Genomic DNA, 24,190 nt, shown 5'->3' with positions numbered 1-24,190 from the left:
TACGTGAAGACTAAGTAGTGGGAAAGGAAAGAGACTGCTGTAAAAGCTACATAACCTATTTACTATAGAGAGTCTTCACTGTGCTGAATTTGATCGTTTGACAGTGGCAAGAATGCAACAAACAACTTCATTCCAACAAACATATGAGTAATGACCCGATTCTGGAAAATATTGGATTCATTATGTTTATAACGGATTAAGGAATGCAGGAAATGGATTTGTATCGGCAGTCGCTGTGTTATAAAGGGGGGGGGGGAGTGAGAGCCGTTATGCAGTTGGTTAGGTGTGCAGGGAGGTGGGGGGGTATGTGCTTGGTCAGATGGAGGGTTGCAACAGCGTAGCGTTGATGATGGTGTTGGTAGTAATGGTGGTGGCGATGATGATGATGGTAGTGGTGGTGGTGGTAGTGATGGTGGTGGTGGTGATGATGATAATGGTGGTGGTAGTGATGATAGTGTTGGTGGTGGTGATGGTGATGATGATGATGGTGGTAGTGGTAGAGATGTTGGTGGTAGTGGTTGTGGTGGTGATGGTGATGATGATGATGATGATAGTGGTGGTGGTAGTGATGATTTTACCCTCCACCTACAATGTCAGAGTAAGGCATTGTTATAACTGATGTCCGTCCGTAGAGCTGGGTGGTTGAGCGTAGAGATTTAGTTCCGAGAGCAAATCTCAGAAACTATTCACTGTAGAGTCATGAAATTTCACGTAGTTATGTGTCTTATAGTGAACTGGTGCCATTTGAATGGTAGAATGCTGTGTCTTTAGTATTTCTCTAAAACTAAAAATAAAAATAATTATTACTCATCTTACGAGGTCTACTGCATGGCATAAGGCTCACCATGGACATTAATCAGGTAATAGAAGATGACCCTAGTACGATTTCCCCCAGCCTGTGCTACTACAATAGAGGCATGGTGTTGCCTGCAATATGTGTTGGGTACTGGGGCTGCCATATCCCCATGCCATTATGATATAAATGGGGGTTAAGAGAGAAGCTCCTATACCCCCCCTACTCCCATCCCATTTTTACCTTCCACCTGACAAAATCAGAGGAGGGTATTATTATCACTGGTGTCCGTCCATAGTGTTGGGCGGCAGGGCGACTGGCTGGGTGCAGAGATTTTGTTTCTGGACCAGAACTCAGCAAGTATTCACTATAGAGTCATGAATTTCACACAGTTATGTGTTTTATAGACAACTGGTGCCTTTTGACAAGTAGAATGCTGTGTTTTAAGTAGTTTTTTTTTTTTTTTTTTAATAATGAAAAAAAAAAATCAGATTTCACTGCGACCTGTGGAAGGAATCTGAAGGGCCCACGTTATGTTTACCATGGATAAAATACTGATATTTTTAAGTTTTAATGTCTCTGTGTTATACAGAGGGGGAGGGGGGAGTGAGGGCCGTTATGCACTTGGTTAGGTTTGCAGGGAGGTGGGGGTTATGTGCTTGGTTAGAGGGAGGGTTGCAACAGCGTAGCGTTGCCTATGTTTTTATATAGATTTGCGATGGCTGCCAGTGTTTTTAAGAATCGGAAGTACAATGATGAATACGTTAACTAAGGATTTACATCAATCCTCGCTGATGGCATCGAGAAACCTCAGTGTGTGTTGTTTCAAAATGCTAGAGAATGATTCTATGAGGCTTAGCAAGCTGAGGAATCATCTGACTATAATCCACCATCAGTATGCGGAAAAAGATCCCAGCTTCTTCAAGCGCCATGAACAGAGTTTGAGAAAACAGGGACTGGATGGGAATGGTGCATTCCAACAACAAAACTTAAGTGAAGTTGAGACTTCGCGTGAGGTTTCCCTTGAAATAGCCAAGAAGAAAAATGCCTACACAATTAGTGAAACTTTAATTAAGCAGTGTGCTGTAAAGTTGGTCAAGTGGGTTCTTGGAGAGTCATGTGCACCTAAGATTCAGCAAAACTTCTTTGTCAAACAACACAAAAACAGGGAATCAGTGAAATGTCAGTTGATATCATGGAACATGTGATGCGGGAGATTAAATTGTCTCCAACTGATATGGTCGCAGTACAGTTGGATGAGTCAACGGATGTGAGATCTTGTGCACAGCTAGTCGTGTTAGTTAGGAATGTATTCATGCATGACATCAAAGATGAATTTCTGCTCACAGCTTGAAACTACCACGCTTTAACCAGAGTCGATCACAAAAAAAAAAAAGAAAAAGAAAAAGAAAAAAAAAAAAGATGTGATGGAAAAGTTTACTTCTTCCTTCACAGCTAACGGAAAGCCTGGGAAAATTATTGTGGAGTCTGTACCAATGAGGCTCGGGTGATGCTGGGATCAAAACTGGGGCTACAGAAGCATGTCGAGGAAGTAGCTCCGAATGCAAAAGTGCTTCACTGTATGATCCATCGTTTTGCATTGGCGTCAAAACCCAACCCTGATGCCCTTTGCAAGATCATGGAGGCAGTGGAAAAATGTGTCACCTTTGTGAAAACAAGAGATTTGAACTCTCGGCTTTTCCAGAAACTCTGTGAGGACATGGATTCAGAGCATGAATCCCTCCTCCCCTCCTCTTTCACTCCAAATGCAATGGCTCTCCAAGGGCAATGTTGTGAACAGAGTATTTGAGCTTCGGAGAGAACGTAAACTTTTCCTGGAAATGAAAGGAAAAGTCTAAGGCATTGTGTGAGTCACGTCGTGCATACCTGGCCGACATTTTTGAGCAGCTAAACAGGCTGAATCTCAATCTACAAGGCATGGAAAGAAATATATTTCACCGTATGGGCTGTATGCATGCATTTTTTGCTGAACTCCAGAACTGGCAAAGGAAAGTGAGTGATGAAAATGTTGCCACGTGTGAGAATCTTTCAACTGTTCTTGACGAGACTGAAAAAGGATCACCTACTTGACCCATCACTCAAAAATTGAATAATTCAGCACTTGAAATCCTTGGAAAGTGAACCCGAAAGATACTTCCCAGAATTCAAGGAAGAAGAAGGGAAACTGGTGAGGGATCCTTTCACTGAAACTCTTGATATTGCTGCCTTTCCCGATGATGTTCAGGGTGATTTCCTCGACCTCAAGAATGATTCTGCTGCCATAGACCATCATGAAGAGAAATCTCTGACTGTGTTCTGGTGCTCCATGTATCAGTCATACCCAAAAGTTAGTGAAATCGCACTTAGAGTCCTCTTGCCATTTTCCACAACATATTTATGTGAATCTGGTTTCTCCACCCTTCTACACATAAAAAGTAAAAGCCGAAACCGGTTGGATGTGGACCCAGATCTGAGATGTGAGTTATTAGTGATTCAACCTCGAATTAGTCGACAGACTGAAAGCAGTGTTATCAGTCTCACTGATATGTAACAAAATATGCATATTGATTGGTAGTTGTAAGCATTAAAATAAATGGAGTGCATCAAACAGATTCTTTCATCATTATTCCTGAGAGGCTTGAAAGAAAACTGGAGGGGAGCCACGAGGATGTTAAGATCCCAACGAGAGGAGATGAACTGAAAAAGTTTGAGAAACACTGGGCTAAGCAAAAGTTCCGAGGACTCTTAAATATGTGTCAACATATGGGTTCGGGTTGAAAAATTTACTCGCATGATTGATTTACCTGATTTTTCATTGATTCCGGGTGGCTTAGCATTTATAATGCCGTGGTGCAGGTTGGTTACATGGTGACTGGCTCCTGTCTTGGAGTCCCAGCTCCGATTCCCAGCAAGAGTTGATTTTTTTTTTTTTTTTTTTTCATATAGCCGATGCTTAAGTGTAATGCGTGTACTTATCTATCCATCACTATACACATACAGATAGATAAATACAGATATAGTTAGACAGATAGATAGATAGATACAGATACAGATGTAGATACAGTAGATAGATAGATAGGACACAAAAACACACACGACTAAATTTGGCGATCTTTAGCAGCTTCAAGCCAGGTAGTGGGCAGTGATCAGGCAACGCAACAGATGTCTGGCGCTGCTCATCGTCCTCCCCTTCCCCACCTCCTTTTTACCATTCCCTCCTGTTCAATTACAAACAAAATATATATTTTCATTTAGCTTAACGTCGTTGTAAGGGAGTCCGGCTGGAGACAACATGGCTGTCCTAGTTCAAATGAAAAAGGATCTGCCAAGCTGAAAGGTTAACCAAAGCTTTATCGAACCCATACAGTTCGAGAATTGTCCTCACATCTAAATGAAACTGTCAGGTGGTATCACGAATGAAAAATAAATAAATGACTGAAGGAAAAATACATCATCATAGCGAAGGGGTTGATGAGAATTGTGTAAAAGGCTCGAATATTGGGAACTGCAAACGAAAAGAGGACGAGAAAGACTGAAATAAAACAGGCGTAGAAATGCTCAGGGAAGTGAAAGTGATGACAAGGCAGGGGAAGATGAGAGGGGAGTGGACGAAAAGTAAATTTCTGTGTATTAACAAGAGATGAATGAAAAGCCTGAGGTGGGCGTCAGCGAGGGGAGAAAAGCGTGTGAATCAGGTAGGGAGAAATACCAATGCTGGAACGAGGATTATTTCGGAATACTTGTGACAGACCATAAGTTCCATATTTCCGAGATTTCTTCAGCATAAGTCTGTCAAACTTTTTTTTTTTTTCACATCCAAACTAGAGTGGATATCAACCCTCTCAGACCGACGACGTATTTTTTAATATATTCTTGCCATTTATATACGATTTTTTTTTCTATTTTAGACTTTTGCATTTAAAGATAGAGCCCTCATTAACCCGTTCAGTACGAGAGACCTTTCATACTTTTAAGGAAATGGTCGGGAGGTGGAAAGAATAAATTACAAAAAAAATGTCATTGGACTGAAGGGGTTAAGGTGAAGAAATACGAAACAAAACGCTTTCTCTTGACTGTAAGCTGCTGTAACCCTTTTTTTTTTTTAATCCTGGAAACTGATTAAAATTCAAGATTCCTTACCAATACGGACCCTAGAGCTGTATTTTCCCGGGTTTGGGAGGCTCTGCAGCACGATTTCTTATACATAATTAAACATGAAGACAAGACAGAGGAAGGGAAGAAAGGAAGGGACGAGTGCGTGAAGAAGAAAAGAAAGAATGAAGGAGAAAAGATAGTGTGGGTGAAGCATCGGTAGGAGAGAACGAGAGAAGATAAGATAATGAAGGGTGTCGATGAGGAAGGAAGAAAAGAATGAATAAGAGATAGTGAGGGTGAAGCAGAGAAGGGAGGTTGATGATTACGAATATTGAAGGTAGGATAGATTAAGAGAAGAAAGGAAACCCGCGAAGTGAAGGTTTGAGTGGAATGAGTAAGAAAGAATGGAGAAGAGAAAGTGAGTGCTGAGTAGAGGAGTTGAGATTATGGAAATAAAAATAATGAAGGAAGGAAAATCAGGGAAGTGTGGATGGAATAAGGAAGAGTGAGAGGAAAGAATGAAGGAGTAGAGAGGATGGTTGCAAAGTAAAGAAGCTGGGAGGTTGATGATTACTAAAGAAGAGGAGGGAAAGAAAAGAGGTGAGGGTGGATGAACTGACGGAGAAAAGGGAAGAACAGGGAAGTAAAAAAGATAAAGGCTACGTGGTAAAGTTAAGACAAGGAAAGGTAAGAAAGAGGAAAGGAAGAAGAATGGGACCAAACGGATTAGAGAGAAAGTAAAAAATGGAGAAGCGTAATTTAGTACTAAGTAATGAATCAGGGAGGTTGGTTAATCAAAGCACTATTTCGAGGTACGAGCCTTTGTTTCCTCTGAGGTAACTTTTCGTCTACTTCATGGCTTATTCTGAATCTTAAATGAGCAAAACGTTACCTCTAAGAAAATAAAGGTCCACACTTCTAAATGGTGCATCAGATAACAAGTTTGTGAGACATACTAGCCCTAATCTAGGAGGTTCACAAAAGAGAAAAACAGGAAGAAAAAAGGGGAGATGGGACACGGGCGAAAAAAAAAAATGGTAGAAACGATACCGTTCGCACGAAAAGAATAAACTGAAAGGATACTAATAGCGAGGTGAAAAGGAAAGGAAGAAAATGAGGGATGAGGTGGTTGGAAAAAAGGAGATAATGGAAGGAATGGACGAGGCGAGAAAGCGAGTGCAATGGAAAGAAGCCGGGAGGTTGACGATGACATATATAATGAAGATAGGAACGGGGAAGGGGGGAAGAAACGAAGCTGTAGGATGAAATGAGGAAGAACGAGACAGGAGAGACTGAGCCCTAGTGTAAGTACAAAATAGGGAACTGAAGAGATGATGATAAGGGAAGGAAGCAGAAGGGGGTCGGGGCGGCTGAAATAAGAGAGTTAGAAAAGAGTGAAAAGAAAATGTGTGTATGAAGTAAAGAAACTGAGATGTTACGGTAATAAGGCAGGGGAAATGAGGGACAGAGGAAAAATTATTGGAATAAAGAACAGAAAAGGGAGGCATTGAAAATGAAGGGGTGAATGCGAAGTATAGAAGCTGAGATGATAATACTGAATAATTAGGAGGGAAAGAAAGGAAGGGATCGTATGGAATTGATAACGGGACAGGGAAAAAATAGAAAGAAGAGGTTATGGCCAAGTAGAGAAGTAAAAGGGAAGATAGCAAGTAATAAAGACGGGGGAGGGGGGAGGAAGACTAACAAGAGGATAGAAGGAATAATAAAGAGACAGCTAAATTAATGAATGGAGAAGAAATGATGAGTGTGAAGAATAGAAGCTGATGGGATCATAATTATTAACAAGAGAAACAAGGAAAGACGAAAGGAGGAGAAAGACGAGGTGGCATGGATACGTGTGCATTATCAGTGACGCCGACAACCCCCCACCCTCCCCAGGACCCTCCCACGCCTACCTCTTCCACTGACTGGCATGGTATTCGGAAAAACGCACAGAAAAAAACACGGTTACATCTGGCTTCAGTTTTAAGTCAGGCGTACAAAAATCACCGTGAGCTGTGTTTGAAAAACTGTGTTCTACAGTCGATGCGAGTTTTTGAAGGGCTGATTTGGACGGTATCGAGGTCGGAAAAATGCCATTTTTCTAGGTAGATGAAATGTTGTTTGTTCCAAACGACTGAAAAATATTGGCACAAAAACTGAAATTACTGACGATACATTTGGTGATCAAAATCTGTTGCAGGTATTATAATTCGGTTTGTGATATTACCAGAGTTGGCAGTCGTGAAATGAGTTCCTAACACCGACACCATCAGAGTGCGTCATTTGTTATTACGTTCATGCTGTCTCCAGACTACTGAAGTAAGCTCACGAGGGAATTTTCGAGGTGGAGAAGCTAGAACAGCTTCATGAACTCTCTTCTTACTTGAGGCCCTTTCTAATTAAAGTAAAATGTTTGAGGAAGCAAGAATTAACTATACTAATAAGTCATCGTAGTGTAGGTGTGAATTAGTGAGTTGGCAGGATATACAGGTAAGTTGTCATGAAGCAGCTCTGTGAACTGGTAATAATTTAAGGACACATATGAGATGCTCCCGATCAAAGATTATCTGCAATTTTCTGTCGGTAAGTTTTGGAACAGTGTACGAAACATTGAAAATATTCTCCACTATCGTCTTGTTTGTGTGTGTGTGTGTGTGTGTGTGTGTGTGTGTGTGTGTGAGAGAGAGAGAGAGAGAGAGAGAGAGAGAGAGAGAGATTTTCAGTAAGGCATAAGGAAGGTAATACATCCTATGAAATACACTATCCATTCAGAAATAAGTACCTTAAGAAAGAGCACGAACAGCAACAACGCTAATCGTGAAACCACCAACTAATTAAGTAAACATAATTTCTGATCGTATATAATACACAGAAATTGTTGGTTAAAAGGTGCAATAATTAACGTAGAGTGTCTCCGTGCTGGGAAGAAAAAGCCAACAGACCATACACCTCTTTCAGTACAATGATGTCCTCTGCTATAAGCTTGCCTCTGCAATAAGCTTGTTGTCATCCTATGAATCTCGCTCTCTCTCTCTCTCTCTCTCTCTCTCTCTCTCTCTCTCTCTCTCTCTCTCTCTCTCTCTTCAAACGCAGATTCACTAACTCAGGGGTCAGAAAAAAAAATACCCACTTATTCCGCTCGGGTCTGTGACTCTTTTTTTTTTTTAATTATTATTATTGTTCAGCTTACGTAAGACATCGCGCTGAAAGGACTAGAATCTTCATTAATCCCTTCAGTAAAATGACGCCTATTTAGCTTCATTGTTACCCCCAGACGGTATGATATTTGTGTCATGGAAAAGAATATACCGCCCCCTTCGTATAATAATTAAAACTGTGGCAAAAAGAAAAAAAAAAAAAAAAAAGGAAACAGACCGTCGTACTGGTGGGGATAATGGATGTGGTTTGTACTCATCCTCAACGGAATCATCTGACGGAAGAAAGGAAGCGATGTACCGTCAACCAAAAAAGCATCGCTGACCTGGGGGTCGATGGTTGTGAAAATGAACGAGTTTTGAAGACGCGCATGAACCCATTGACACATTGCCTCAAAAATATACCAGCCAGTATTGACGATCAATGCTATTTCGCGTCGTATTAATTACCAAGGACAATAGTTGCACTTATAGTTACTGGGTGTCCCATATTTCACAGTGCTTCGTCCGTGTTTCAGAATAATACGTGCGGTAAGATGGCCAATACTCTGGGGGTTCACTGTACAGGACGTAATCGTGTAATTGTCATTTTATCTTAACCTGGCCCAGATTTTTTACCCTTTTGCAACTTATTTTACGTGGCTCAGTTGCAAATTAAGACAATACTGCGACTCCATTTTGTTGCCACAGGTCTTCTTCAAGACTTCATTATATTCCAGCGTCAGCCTCTTGCAACAACTCAGTATTCAAAGTGAAGAGATGGCAATTTTAGGCCAGGTTAGAGTAAAATGGTTATAGAAGGTTTTGAGAGGGGATATCTACGGATTTTGTTCACACCAGCCTAGGAGGCTGCCTAGCATCTCTTAACGATTTATTTTGCTTAAAACAACTCATTATTCCTCTGTTATGTCTCCTTGTAACATATGTATAGTCTGCACAAATAACATACAAGAATATATCAACGTACAAGAGGAAAAATGCTTGACGGCTTTTTAACCCCTTCACTACACTACAAGGACGTTATTTCAAATTATTCTTGCCATCCCCCGACGGTTACACTCATATTAGGAAAGACTTTCCTAAACAGAAAAAGACTGGTGAAAAAAGAAAAATACAAAGGACAGCACTGGATTTAGAGGGAATTATCTTTTATGAAAGTGTTATAATATTATTTTAATGCATGAGTATCCCCTTACCTCATCTATTTACTTTTTCTTTCTTCACCTTTACTCCTTTGTTTCTTTCTTATTCGGTCCACCGCTCCCTTCCTGTCTTCCTTTACCATTCACTACTTTCATTAGTCTTTATTATCTCATTCATTTTCCATATCTGAAGGCTCACTCCATGATCCTCTCAGTTTCCCTGCTTTGCAATCAACTCCTCTTCTGTGCTTACTATTGCCCACTCAGACTACACTTTCCCGCCCACCACATTTCTCTCTCTCTCTCTCTCCTCGAATAGAGATTATACGCTCTGTTATTAATCGGCCTAATGTGTGTTCATACAAGCAGTATTTATTCATCTCATTTCTGTTTATTTACTTAACGACTCAGTACGATGACAAGTTTTGTTTTTGTTATGCCATACTATCTCAGGTTAATGCACGGAATATGACCAGTTTAGTTAATATCGCCCCTGCGACAAATGAGATCATTTTCTTTGTTTCTTTCTTTTTTTCTTGCTGTTGCTTGTTCCGACAGATACGCAACCAGTAATAAACACACACACACACACACACACACGGGCTCAAAAGCCAGATTCCTACTCGTATACAGTATATCCTATTCAAACCATCATATTAGGAAAAAACATCTATTTTTCCTTCATGTGTTGGAGACAGGAGTAATTTTTTCCCCTGTTTTTCTTTGACTTATTGTTGACTTATTTTGCATTTCTCATGACAGCCCGTATACCTTCGGAGGCACCCGTAAAGGACTGCGGGAAACGAAATGAGGAAGGTGGTAGTCTCTCGCGTAAATTTTCTGAACCAGATGTTTAAAGCATTTTTTCTTTACCCATGTAATCCCTACGTAGCTCTTTATACATTAATACTTACTATATACTTTTTTTTTTTACATGTTTATAATTATTGATGGAGAGAGCCATCTAATACAACGTTCGTAGTTCGCGGCGACATATATTTCAGTGAATATTTCAGTGATTCGAACAATGACTAATATTTCATTCGGAGTTAAAAGTTCAAGTGAAGCGATTCGGCATTATGATGTAGTTGAAAACCTCCATTATAATCAACTAGAGCAATGTTAATGAAAGCAGTGGTAATCAAAGTAATACAATACATTCTCCAGCTCACAACTTGTGCTGAGAGAGAGAGAGAGAGAGAGAGAGAGAGAGAGAGAGAGGATCAGTCGCGTTAGGAAGCCTGGTTTAGACGAGTTAATGAGGGCAAGGGGAGGGAACAAGGGTGTAACAAAGGTGACGGGGGGGTGGGGGGACGACGAAAGTGAGGAAGAGAAGACGAAGACTTGGAGTGCTGAAAGCGAGAGGAAGGAGAAGGGCGGGAGGGTGAGGGGGATGACGATGGTGATGGAGGGGAATGGTTAATGAAGGCGTGGACGGTGAGGATGGGGAAAAGAACTGGATGGCATGGCTTAGGTTTGAGTTAATTAAGATAGATCATACCTATCAACTGCACGAAGTTCATTAAGGCAAATAACTACTACGGCTTTACGATGTGAGGAGGGAAGGGTCTGTGGCCTCATTTCTCTTCCGCGTGTTGGGGTAAGAGAAGGTAATGGGGAAGGGGTAAGGAAAGGAGAAGGGAAGGGGACTGGGAGGATGAAGATAAAGGGAAGGGATGGTGGGAAAGAAAGGGATTAACTAATGGGGTAAGCTGGTCTGGCGGGCGAAGGCAAGGACTCGAGGGAGGATGCTACTTGCTGACTAGTTTCCCGGCCAAGGGCCCCCTTCATCTGTCTTTCTCCTTAACAGCCAGTGCTTAACATTAGGACAGCGGTTTGTTGGTAATAAGCTGTTAAATATATATTGGTGTTGAGTATTTTTCAAACTTTTTACGTTCATATAATTAGACTAATGTGTTATGTACTGTACTCTAAGTTTTCAGTTAGGCTTATGCATATGAAGTTAAAACACTGGTGACTAGGAAGCTTGCTTAATTACTCCACCGAGATTGGTAGTAGTGGTAGTAGTAGTAGTAGTAGTAGTAGTAGCGGTAGTAATAGTAAGGGTAGCAGTAGCAGCTGTAGTTTTTATCGTGGTTGCAGTCGTAGTTTTGGCCAAACATTTTCGTTTCATTCCAGAATCAGTCCGGTTATTCTCAGGTGTTTTATACTTAGCTCTCACCTATACAAACATCTACCGGGGTTTTTCTACGACACTTTCCGTCGGAAATCAATAATAACAGAAAAATAACGTTCATAAATAACACGTGCTTCCTACTATGCGTTTGGTTCTGCCATTACCACTGCACATGTATTTGCTAACCTACCTGGTGTGCCTCGTCCACCAGACACCCCAGTATCATAATCACCTCACACTGTGCGTAAAAAGGTAGGCTATATTCATTTTACTCTAACTTGGCCTAAAACTGCCGTCTTTCCATCTTGAATGCTGAGTTGAAAAAGGCAGTTAATACCTGAAAACATTTCTAGTCAAGAAAAAGTGCTTTGTAAAGGATGCAGAGACGTACTGTGTTCTTTTTCTACCACTTAGCTATATGAATCAAGATACAAAACGACAATACTCTTTTTTACAAACAGTAAAGTCACGAATGTGGGGTGGCGAGGCTGGAAGCAAGTGAGCAGGAGAAATCATGTTCTATTTAAAAATACTCTATCTCCATTATTATTGATCTGATATGACGCGTCAAAAAGGTGTTCAGTTTGCATATCTCATCTCAGCCGTTTGAGTGTCCACTGCAGGACCGGCCTATCCCTACCGAAGTGGGGACGATACAGCCAATGTATCTCTACCAAGTGGCTTAGGCTGTCTAGTAGAGATTGTATGTAGGATGAGAAGTGCTTGTAAGTGTAATTGTAGTGTTGGAGTGGCTTTGGATGTGTGTGTGTAGTCTGTAAACCAAGTGTAATCGGCCTGCGCAAGCCAACTGGGTGCAAGCATACTTTTTAGTATGCGACACTGGTTCAACCACAGCACCCCTTGTGTCCGCCAATGCAGTACGTGGCCAAAAGAACGCTCCTAAAGTTTATTACCGTGGCTGGGCGCGAACTCTCGTTTTTCGGTGTACGAAAATCCACACTTTACCACTGTACCACAGAGTCTACTTAATTAGAGTTCATATATATAGAGAGATAGATACAATAGATAGTATATATAGCATATATATATAAAACATACTTTTGATAGAGAGACATAGGTATCGCGCGCACGTGCTTTTTTATATTTGCCAGACAAAGAGTTTGGCATTTCCAAAGCTGTAAACTTAGTCTCCACTTAGTCTACATTGTTACCGGAATGGTCCGGGTTGTAATATTTAACCTAGTTACCTCCTCATAACATTTACCGTGGATTTTTTTGCAGGGACCACCACCACCCTTATTGTGCTTTATTCCGTCAAAAATACATGCAGATATATGGCTGTGAACATCTTTACTGCACCCTCCACACAATTACGAGTAAGGTGCGGAATGTCTAAAGACCTTACATTAAAGTGAATTTTGTCATCAAATGAGTATTTCCCTTCTAGTTAACAAGAATATGAGTTACTCATGGGTAATTAATCTAAATTTCTATAAGCGACATGATATTCTTATTATGTGATTAGCCTAAATCCCGCAACAATTCTGGTGAGTCAGACCAGTTTCGATAGGAATCGTTTTTTTTTTTTTTTGGGGGGGGGGGGCAATTAAATTTAGTAGCACAACCCCTACTTGAAGAAATTACACAAACCAACCCTAAGAAGTTTTAATACAATTGTGAGCGCCTCTTACCCATTCCTTTGTCAAGGTTAGGGCCGAAGAATTCCACTGTTAGAACGGAAGGAAGTGCGTTGTGCGGTTAGGCGGATCTTGTTTCCAATAATGTCATGATCCTGATCCTGTATCCATAAGCCATATTGTTAGGACAGTTTACCAGTTCAGCGAGAAGATACAGTAGAAATAAAGCTTCTTATTAAATTCCTTCAGTATGGCGATTTTTTTTATGTACTTCGTGCTATCTTCAGACTACTTTTTTTCAGTACGGGAAACTTTTCAAGTCGGAGGGGTTTGATGTGGCTTCATTAAGGCTTTCACTGTATATTGCTCTTAAATTTAACAAATCAATTGATAACATAATATAACGTCATCGTAATGAAGGTTAAGATTGCGTCTTAACTCTCATGAAGGTACCTACTCCATGAAAATATCAAGCGAATTTACCCACAGCGAATTATAAAACCTGTGCAAATACAACGCTCGAACTTGTTACAATAGATGTACTCAGAGCTAAAGCGGTCTTGTTTTGAGTAGCGCATCTCTCTCTCTCTCTCTCTCTCTCTCTCTCTCTCTCTCTCTCTCTCTCTCTCTCTCTCTCTCTCTCTCTCTCTCTCTCTCTCTCTCTCTCTCTCTCTCTCTCTCAACAAAACTATGTGTGCGTGCGTGTGTGTGTGTGTGTGTAATTCACCGGGTCGGTCAGGATCACTTGATGGTCGTGATCGTCAGCATTTTACCCTCCCGGAAGGGAGCTGAGACCTCATATAGTCCGATCTAAGGGCAAGGCTGTGACCTTCAAACACACACACACCCGTCCCCTTGCTCAAAGGGGACAGTAACCACCCACTTCGTCAGTGAAACTTTTCCCAACCTGAGCGAGGCGCGAACTCCCGTCTACCAGATGGCAAGCGAGAACGTTACCACTGCCCCAGCGAGCGGTGTGTGTGTGTGTGTGTGTGTGTGTGTGTGTGTGTGTGTGTGTGTGTGTGTGTGTGTGTGTGTGGTAACAAAATAACTCAAATCTTAGCCAAACCTGGTGGGAAGGTAGAGAGACAGACCACAAAAATATTTTTTTTTTTTTTAGAACAGTAAGTCAAGGTCACTGGTGTGTGTAAAACGTTGGCCTAGCAAAATCATCTTATACAAATTTTCTTCCATTAAAACCAAACATGGAGGAGGATTATGGGTGAAGTAAGTATGGAGTGATTTAGTTTAGAGAACTATCAAAGGGCAAGGTAGAAGTTCGAAATGCGTGTGTGCTTGTTAGCAACATAGCTCAAGTCATTTTGGTCTGATTTTAACCATATTTGTTGAAGGTCAGCCGGATGGTAAACCCATTGCTTTTTAGAACAATAGGTCAAAGGTCAATATTACAGGACAAAGTTAACTTACCCGGTAAACAATTTTCATCTGATTTAGACTAAAGTGAGGGTTGAGGATCAGGCAAGAATAAAGACTACATTTTGAGGACAGTTACTGGTGGCTACATGGAAAGGTCAAAGGCCAAGTTCACACAAACCAAGATGATCTCACATATCTTTGATCAGATTTTAATCAAAAGTGGTGGAAATGTTAAAGATCAGGCAAAACATAAGGGATTCAATTTTGACAACAGTCAGTGAAAGGTCCAGTCACTGAGCAAGGTGAACGCTCGGTCTGTGTGTCTGTGTGTGATAACACTAGATAAAAGTGAAAGTCACAGGGCAGGGTCAGCTTATACAGTTTTTATCAGATGTAGACAAAACTCTATATTCAAGTATTCAACGTTATTCAAGGAAAGATACAGTACCATTATAAAAACAATCAGTTAAAGTTCTAGGTCACAGGGAAAGGTCAAGGGCACAGTCAACTCAGACAGCTTTGCTTTAATATAAACCAAAGTTAGTGAAAGGCTAAAGGGTTAGGCATGAATGAAGCAATTTGATTTTGAGAATATGTCGAAGGTCAAGGTCATGGTCACAAACCAGCTGGTGTGCACGGATGTTGCACGCTTTGATAGTTCCTTCTTGTGTTGTTTGAATATCGTCATTATTTGTGTCTGTAACATAAAGGATAATGAGGTGCAATGTACAGAATTAATCACTTAGGAAAGCTGCTAAGAAATCTTGCAAGCCACCTATACAATACGGCCCAGAGGGCTAGGATCCTCCGAGAATTATGTAATAGGATGTGATGGATAAACTGAATAAAAAGGAGAGAAAAGCAGAGTGATGTAGTGTCAGGAAGATGAGGAAGGCATGCAACAAGAGGAGACATGGATGGCAGGTAAAGAGAAATGTGAAAGTGACGGAAAAAGAGAGGACGCATTAAAAAAAAAAAAAAAAAAAAAAAAAAAAAACATACATAAAGCAAGAGAAGGGAGATGAATAGTACAAGTCGGACAAGCAGGGAATGAAGTGAATAAAAGAAAGATAGTCGAGGACAGGAAAGACAGATAAAAATCATTGACGAGGCAGAAACCAAGACGATAAAAGCAAAAACATTCCTCCACGAATGCATTACGCTGCTATCACGAAAAAACTAGATCAGTAATCCTCTGGCAATCGGAGGCATATCATCGCAGCTTCGCCAAACAAAAAAATAGGATTCTGCTGATTATTCCTGCTAAGTTAAACAGACGCTAGCATTCAGAGATTTGTTACGTTAGTCAAGGTCATTGAGCATAACAGGCCTTTGAAGAATTTCTAATAGTTACACTTCGAATAGCCGTTCTCTTCGTTGAGGGTACGATTGAAAATTGTGAATAATGGCATGCTAAAAGAAGAGTGAATGGGTACTTTTTATTGCAAAATCCTCTGGCAATCGAAGGAAAGTCATCGCAACCTCCCCAAAAATATTTAAAAAAACAAGCCATATCTCTCGAGATACTGCCCACAAAATTTGGACACAACTTGCCCACTTGATTTTGAGTATTTTGGGAAAAGACACACACACACACACACACACACACACACACACACACACAAACAGACTCGGCAATTACATTATCGCCTTGTTAAGCGAACGATAAAGAGACAGATTATAGTTACCGATACGGCCTTGGTTATTTACAATGTTGTCAGACATGCACCATTTTGCCCTCTTCGAAAAATGACAAGCAAAATCGGATTTATAAACTAGTGTAATTAATTTAATGGCAAATTCTGGGAGTAATTACTGATTGAAAGAGCTGCTTATGAACAGAAAAGTATATATATATTTTTTCTTTACTAGACAGGTGATTTGATTTAGTCATTCAGTGTGTGTGTGTGTGTGTGTGTGTGTGTGTGTGTGTGTGTGTGTGTGTGTGAATTTCTTTTCTACTGTAATCAGTGTTGTGAAAAGCAGTAATCGTTGTCTACACACACACACACACACACACACACACACACACACACACACACACACACACACATTTAGTATAAAACTAGGGAGAAAACAACACAGACGATTACTGAAATATCGCCGTTTATTTTTTACTGTCCGAATTTGCCAAACAAACATAATCTCCAATTAAACTGGAAAGAGAACACTGGTATTCTTTCATTCTTCGGTTGTCACGGCGTGTAGTTGCCTCCATGTCACCCTCCATACAGATAGTTAGGCTCAAAGATAGGAGAAAGCCACTACACTCTGTGGACTTCTTTTTTTTTTTTACGTTTTTTAAATTACTGCAGTTATGGTTTTCATCTCTACAAAACTGCAAGAAACCAACATAACTAAAAAAAATCCTAACCTAACCTAACCTATCCTAAGCCAATTTGAAATCAAGGAGGAGCTCTCAGAGACTGCAACACTCGTACCCACCAATTGCTGTAAGGCCGAACATCTGACTCTGTCCTCTGGCTTTGACCTTTCTTTCAAAACTGAATTACTTCATCCTTAACACTTCCACCAAATCTGGCCCAAAATAGATCTGACTTGTTTGAACGTATCTCGCCCTGTGCCCTTTTTGGCCCGGGCAACGCCGGGTACCCCGGCAGCCCAACTTTTGGCATGGAGACTCACATGACTTCCAGTTCGGACATAGGCTATGTGAGGTTGACCTCCGTGGTCATTTTAGGTCATATGTCTATCTATCTATAGCAGTGGTTCCCAAACTTTTTCTGGTCGTTACCCACTTTTCATACATGATCCTTGTCCATGGCCCCCCTTCCCCAGCCATAACCCATGACTACAATGACTGTCTACACTACAGTCCTACACTCATCATGTCCATATAAAAATCAATCTAGCAAATCCTGTAATTTTATTGATTCCATTTGTTATTTTCTCTTTTGTTATGTATTAATAAAGAAATGTGTATTTTGTCTTAGCTGAATCTTATATATATATAATTATTGAAGTATTCACAGGTGGGCACAAACTGATTATATGGGGAGGCGCACACAGTGATCAATGTTGCAACTGTGAATGGATAGTTAACTGAAAAATGTGAACATCCTTACTGATACTCAAGATTCAAGACCAGGTTATCATACAGAATCCATGGTTTAGGAAGCCTTAGAATTAGAATGAGTTAAATTATCTACTCCCCTAATACATCTCTATGCCTTATTTTATGTCAACAACACAGAATCAGATGAAAAAAGGTAATTACACAGGCAAAAAAAAAAAAAAAGTATTACTTATGTGTCTGGCAGCAAGGCATTGCACAAACCTGTACTGAACCTGTGTAAGTTCTCTCCACTGACTACCTACTCGCTAAACTCCTTCGGTGCAGGTTATGGCCCCCTACATTCTGATATATGGCCCCCAAGGGGGCCATGGCCCCTAGTTTGGGAACCACTGATCTATAGCCTGACGCCCTAATCCCGCAAAGGGTGGCCGCAGACAAAACGCCTCAAGTCACTCTGTCACCCACCATTTGACTGCCCTCCCCCCAACTCACTCCCCCCTCCCTCATATACTGTACTTCTCAACTCCATCCCTCCACCTCATCCTCGGTCTCCCCCTCCCTCTCCCTCCCTCCACTTCACCTACATACACCCTCGAAGTCAGTCTTTCAGTCTTTCATTTTCCATTCGCTCCACATATCCAAACCACCTGTGTATTTCTCTTAATTTTCTGATATATATATATATATATATATATATATATATATATATATATATATATATATATATATATATATATATATTCCTTGATGCTTTTTCTCCCTTGCCTATGTCTTATACAACTCTTTTTTTTCCTTATCTATCATTTCTTTCACTGTCATTTGGATCGATTCCTCTTATTCACATTCCCTTCCCTACTACTTTAAACGTTGCATTCGAATCTTTCTCAGATTCTCCCCTCCTCACTTCCATCTTCTTTCTCCATTATTTCCTGCGTCAAGCGTCCCCTCCTTACCACATTCCTCATCATTCTTTTCTGCCCTCACAACCTCTCCCTCTTATTGCCTTCCATTCCACTCTGACCGTCTTTGAATCTTATATTTTCTTCTATTCCTTTTCGCCTCTTTTTCTCACAACGAACTCCATTCCACTCGCCTGCTTGTCACTTACGGCTCTTCACCGCCCTACTTTTTCATATTACGCTTTCTCTGCCACATTTCAAGTAAGCCTCCATCCTCATATGAAAAACTTAGGGAGCATGTTTTGTCTTCTTGAAATTGTATGCTTCTTAAGGTAAATGAAAATATATAGTGAATGGACAATTTCGGAGCTCATACTAAGGATTCAGTATAACTAAAAGGTAGAATAGAAATGCTCTTTTCAAAAGTAGGAAGACTCGTATTTTAGTCTTAGTTTTAGCAACATTAGACCAGAGAAGGGTTCAGAAAGAGAGAGGAATAATAATGTAGGTTTAAAAGCAGGACGTCTCGTAATTTCATCCTAGTTTTGCATTATCAGACAGACGAGGGGTTGCAGGAAGGGACCGAGTGAGAGGGCACGAAAGAATAATGAGGAAGGGGATGCTTAGTGGTGGAAAACGCTGGAAAACAGGGGAAGAGAACCTGCGATAAAGGAACTAAAGCAGGGACAGACAGCGCCCGCAGGAGACGAAGGGAGGAACAAAGAATTCCGGTGGAGGTAACAGGGCGTGGGACAATTTCCTCCTCCCGCCGAGTGCTCCTTAGAATCCGAAAAAAAAAAAAAAAAAAAAAAAAGGACTGAACGTCATGTGGACTGGTACAGGTGGTGGAGTGGTACAGATGGTTGTGGTGGTGGTGGTGGTTGCGTGGTGGCGATGGTGGTTTAGGGGCTACGGTGGTGGTAATGGTGAAGTAAAGATGGTGATGATATTGAGATAGGGTGGTGTTAGTGGTAATATGGATGATGCTTAGAACAGGGTGATGATGGCGGTGACAGGATGTGGATGATGTTTAGGTTGTGAATGTTGCTTAGGACAGAGTGATGGTGGCGATGGGATGTATTTTATGCTCAGGACTGGGTGGTGGTGATCGTGACGAATGTAAGGCAGTTGTGGTGGTAGTGATACGTAGGGTAAGATGGTGACACAGCTGACTTATTTTCATCTGATGGAACTGGGCCACTCATAGCTTGAATACTAAGTAGAGGTTGCATGAAATTCGATTATTCTTAATTTATGAAATAGGAATTTTCTCCTTTTACCACCGGTCTAACTAAATTTGGTCACCAGCTGAACTGAAAATGGATTTATGGATCTTTGTCAGATGAAAACAAGCCAACATTGCTGCTCTTGCTTGGGTGGTGGTGGAAAAGTTCTTTGAATATGCTGGAAAATTTAACCACAAACTTGAAAGATTGGAAAAACCTCAAATTTTAAGGGAAAAAAAATCATAAGTATAAAGGAGAGAGAGAGAGAGAGAGAGGGGGGGGAGGACTTATTATACTATCTGATCTAGCTGGAAACAGGCTAAAACATAGAATATCTCGATAATGTACAGAAAATGTTGTCCTGTAAACAATTATGAAAGTGAAAAGGAAGCTGTGGAAATTCTAACTTTCTCCAAACCGCCAGGTGTCGGTTCGAACCGATGGCAAAGAGGCTTCAGATTCCTGCTGGATGTCGATAGGAACTGACACTGGGTTTGAGCCACAGTTTGAAGTGGCCGCCACTCTATCTCGTCACTAAAAGCTAGGGAGATAGTCCAGCCAGCCAAGCCAACCACACCTCAGTTGCCTTTCTGATTTTACCAGGTGTAAAACGATGTTTTTTTAATCTTCTCGTCCAGTTCCATTTCTTCCTCACATGGACTTTTGCCTCATCCATCCCTGCCAAGGATACTAGGAAAGGGCGCAGTAATTGTGCTACAGGACGTGCCTTGGACGCCACTGTATCTAGTTTATATGGTAATGGAGAAGTTATCACGCCGAGAGCATAGCCATAGTCAGGGCAGCAAGCACATGCACAAACACATTCTGCCTCTAGCACTACAAATTAGTCCTCTTCCTCACGTACTTACTCATCAGCGCAATGGCCTACAGACCTGGGGACACTTTCAATTGCAAGAAAAAAGAGTTGATGAGTAATGTGGTCTTTAATTTGTATCCCTGACTGCTAGAGTTTCTGAGAAACTAAGGTTTGAAACAGGCTATTTTTGGAACAATTCCTGTGCAGGGAGAAAGTGTGTGCTGTGGCGTGCGGTATAAACAGCCTGGCGTTTGAGGGTTAAATAATTCTTTATCGGCTGACCCAGGGTTCACTTTCTCTAAACAAATCTTTATTGGCTGACCCAAGGTTCTATCTATCTATCTATTGCCAGACGCCTCAATCCCGTTTGGGGTGGCCACAAACAAATCGCCTCCAAGTCGCCCTGTCCCCTGCCATTTCACTGCCCTGCTCCCAACTCACACCCCCCTCTCTCGTATACCTCTCCACCCCATCCCTCCACCTCATCCTCGGCCTCCCCCTCCCTCTTCCCCCCTCCACCTCACTCACATACACTCTCTTCGTCAGTCTTTCACCCTCCATCCTCTCCACATGGCCAAACCACCTCAGTGTGTTCCTCATAACGCTTCCTATCACATCCACATCAACACCACAACGCTCCTTTATATCCTCATTCGTCAGCCTGTCTCTCCAAGTGACTCCACAGGCTCCTCTTAAATAACTCATTTCCACTGCTCTCACTCTTGACTTGTGTCCTTCCAACAACGTCCAAGCTTCACTTCCATACGTTAGAGTTGGTATCACAATACTGTCATGTAGTAACTTTTTCACATCCATGCTCACTTCCCTGTTTCTTATCAATGCTTTCAAAGAACCAGCAACCTTTCTTCCCTGCTGTACCCTTTCAAGCACTTCACCCTCCAAACCTCCATCCTTACTCATCACACTTCCCAAGTACTTAAACGTACTCACATTTTTCAATTCCTCACCATCCAACCTCGCTGTACATTCACTGGCTTCCTTAAATAAATCTTTATGGCCCAACCCAGATTAGACTTTCCTTAAATGAATTTTTATTGGCCGACCCAGATTATACTTTCTTTAAATAGATCTTTATTGGCTGGCCCAAATTAGATTTTCCTTAAATAAATCTTTATCAGCCGACACAGATTAGACTTTAAGTAAATCTTTATCGCCCAACCCTGGTTAGAATATATTAAGTTAATAACAATTCATTATCCTTTGTGGTAATAATAGTAACTGTGGACCACAGATTCATTAACATGAACCAAGTGGACTAGCAGGCTGAAAATGCCTTTCTTCCTCAGTCCACCATCTATTCTTTTGAGGGATAGAGAAGGAGTTGAAGGACATTTATACAACTGGGAAGTGGTTTCCTGGCTTACAGGAAACCATTAGGCTGATCATTCAATGTAAAGCCACCTGAAAAGGAGAGTAATAAAAAGTGACAGGAAAGATGGGAGAAATAGGAAGAGAGGGGGCAGACACAGAAAGAGAATGATAAAGATGAAGGAATATCATCTCATAATTCATCTGCTATTTAGTTCTGTGCCATAGTGCAAAATTACCAACAAGCCATTTAGTAAACAGTGTAATATGGATTAGACTATCTTCCCAAGCTTAGTCTTCATTGGCTTATCTTCGTTACTTTTTCATTGCTGATTTTATGAAGGGACAGTGAAGAAGGGGAGCATTATCAGAACAAAATTGAAAGTATTTTGGTGAAGGAAGTACTCTGTTGAAGGGAGTACTTTGCTGAAGGAAGTAACTACTACGTTGAAGGAAGCACTATACTATGTTGTCTTAGTGATCTGTGGGTGCTGTACAGGTTTTACCCTAACTCAGCCAAATCTTGCCATCTCTCCATCTTGAATTCTGAGTTGTAACAATATACCGTACTAACACTAGAGAATGATGCTAATCACGAAGAAGTGCTGTGGAATGGACGCAGAGCCATAGCAGTGTCTTCTTCCATCGTCTAGCTATGTGAAATAAATTGCAAAGGAATGGAAATCTAGGCCATGTTAGTGTAAAAGAACTATAGTTAGGATGATGGTCTTCTCTTGCATGCAGATTTGAATCTCCAAAGTGGTGAATGGAGGTTTTTCTATTGTAATGCTGTGAGGGGTGTGTCACGGGGTTTTTATAATATCAGGGTCTTTTTGCAATGAATGGTTTAATATTATTTAAATTGATAATAATATTCAATAATATTGAAGAGCAGAGACAATGATTGTCTTGCTACATCAAGCAATGATTACTTTACGCTGCTTCTTCGCACGACTCTCTGAGAACGAGAATTTATAAACTTTCTCCACAGTACACAGCAGAGACTAATTACTCACAATTGCTGAATTACTGTACTGTTAGCCTCTGGAGAAAGTTACATCACCCCTGACAATAAATAACTAATACTAACATCAGGTTCTTGCCGATGCTTAACTCCCAGGTGGCACAACGGATATTAAGTTAATACAACAAGACTGGTCTAAGTACCAGTTATGAAAGCAAACGTTTATGCAAGCTAGGAGCTATATGGAAAATAAGCTTAATTATGGAGAAATGAAACAAGATTTTACTTTACATTAAGCTCGAGAAAGGAACTGTTAAATTTATTATTTACAAAAAATAAATTTAACGTTACAGTACAATTCAAATCAAATTAAATGAGACGCACTCACTCACTCACGCAATAGCTAAATACTTACGTCTAGAAAAAAAAAAACACCTTAATTAAACTCTTATAACTAGGAAATACACAAAAGAAATACTATAGTCGATGAATGCTGCGTATCACCCAAGCTGAACTAGGATGGAAGTACTGAAGAACTGTGGAGTTTGGGTACTAGCTGACCTCACACTGCTAACACAGGACCTCTCTCCGTCGCAGCAACAACTGGACTGAATTCAAATACATTGTATGGGCAGGACGCAAGGCGTGGCTAACGGTTGAGGGAAGTAGAGGCGAACGATAAAGGAACAATTGTATCGCTCAGTAGCGCACTTAGTGACGTGCATTAAATCGGTCACTTTTTGAAAACGGTGACGAATGATTTGAAAAGTATACTCCGAAATGGAGGGAGAAACGGTTAGCTGAGCGATACACAGTGAGTTTTCCACTAATAGTTCGTGGCTTCTCACAAAAGGGAAATGTCGCGAACTGATTCGTGACAGGGTGTAGGCTGGTCACTTTTATTTTTCTTTTTTAATTTCAAGGAAGAAGGAACCCAAGGCCAGTCTGTTTTAGATTATGAAAGCCTTCGATCCCCACACCTCACAGGGGTTAATATACGTGATACAAATGTTTTAAAAAGTCCAAATTTTGAGTTAGTAGAAAATTGCAAAGAAAAGAGAGAACTTTGTCCGTATACCCTGTTCACCTTAACTAGGTACAGGAATCCCATCTCCATCTTAAATGTGTGTACTGGAGCTTAACACTAGAATAAGGTGCTAGTCACAAAGAAGTGCTATAGAATTCATGTTGAGTCTTGGTATTCTATTATAAATTACCGGTAATAATCCTAGACTAGTCATTAAAACAAGGAAAGCTATTTTTTTAATGATTCTCTATTGTTAAAAGTCTGTATGTACTGTGCTGTATGGCCTTCTTTGTCTAGTTAATAAATGATAAATGAAGCAAAATATACGGTAACTACTCTTTGAGGATACCCCAGACAGCTTGTTTATTATTTGAGATGAAATATTTTTTTCCGTTAATGTCACATATTCGTTTTAATATAGCCTTAATAGGCACCAAACATTGCTGCATAGGCTCGCTTAGCTTGCCAAAATTAGCAACCCCTGTCCCCCCCCCCCCCTACTTTTAGAGAACAGATGACGCCCATGGCTGTGGTGGTGCTTGAGGTGGGGTCTGGATGTAGTGATGATGAGGGTAAGGTGTTGCTGAGGGT

General features: G+C 40.8%; 1 protein-coding gene across 1 annotated transcript; it reads left to right on the top strand.

The window, feature by feature from the left end:
* The first annotated feature begins 1,623 nt into the window (after positions 1-1,623).
* LOC145390050 (zinc finger BED domain-containing protein 5-like) lies at positions 1,624-2,001 on the top strand. Its single transcript, XM_080265130.1, has one exon. It carries the CDS (start codon positions 1,624-1,626, stop codon positions 1,999-2,001), a length of 378 nt encoding a protein of 125 aa, XP_080121256.1.
* Positions 2,002-24,190: the final 22,189 nt, after the last annotated feature.

The sequence above is a fragment of the Coenobita brevimanus genome, chromosome 14 (assembly GCF_032717465.1).
Source record: "Coenobita brevimanus isolate Jiangsu-jjx chromosome 14, ASM3271746v2, whole genome shotgun sequence".
Lineage (NCBI taxonomy): Eukaryota > Metazoa > Arthropoda > Malacostraca > Decapoda > Coenobitidae > Coenobita > Coenobita brevimanus.
This window is presented reverse-complemented; position numbering and strand designations above follow the sequence as displayed.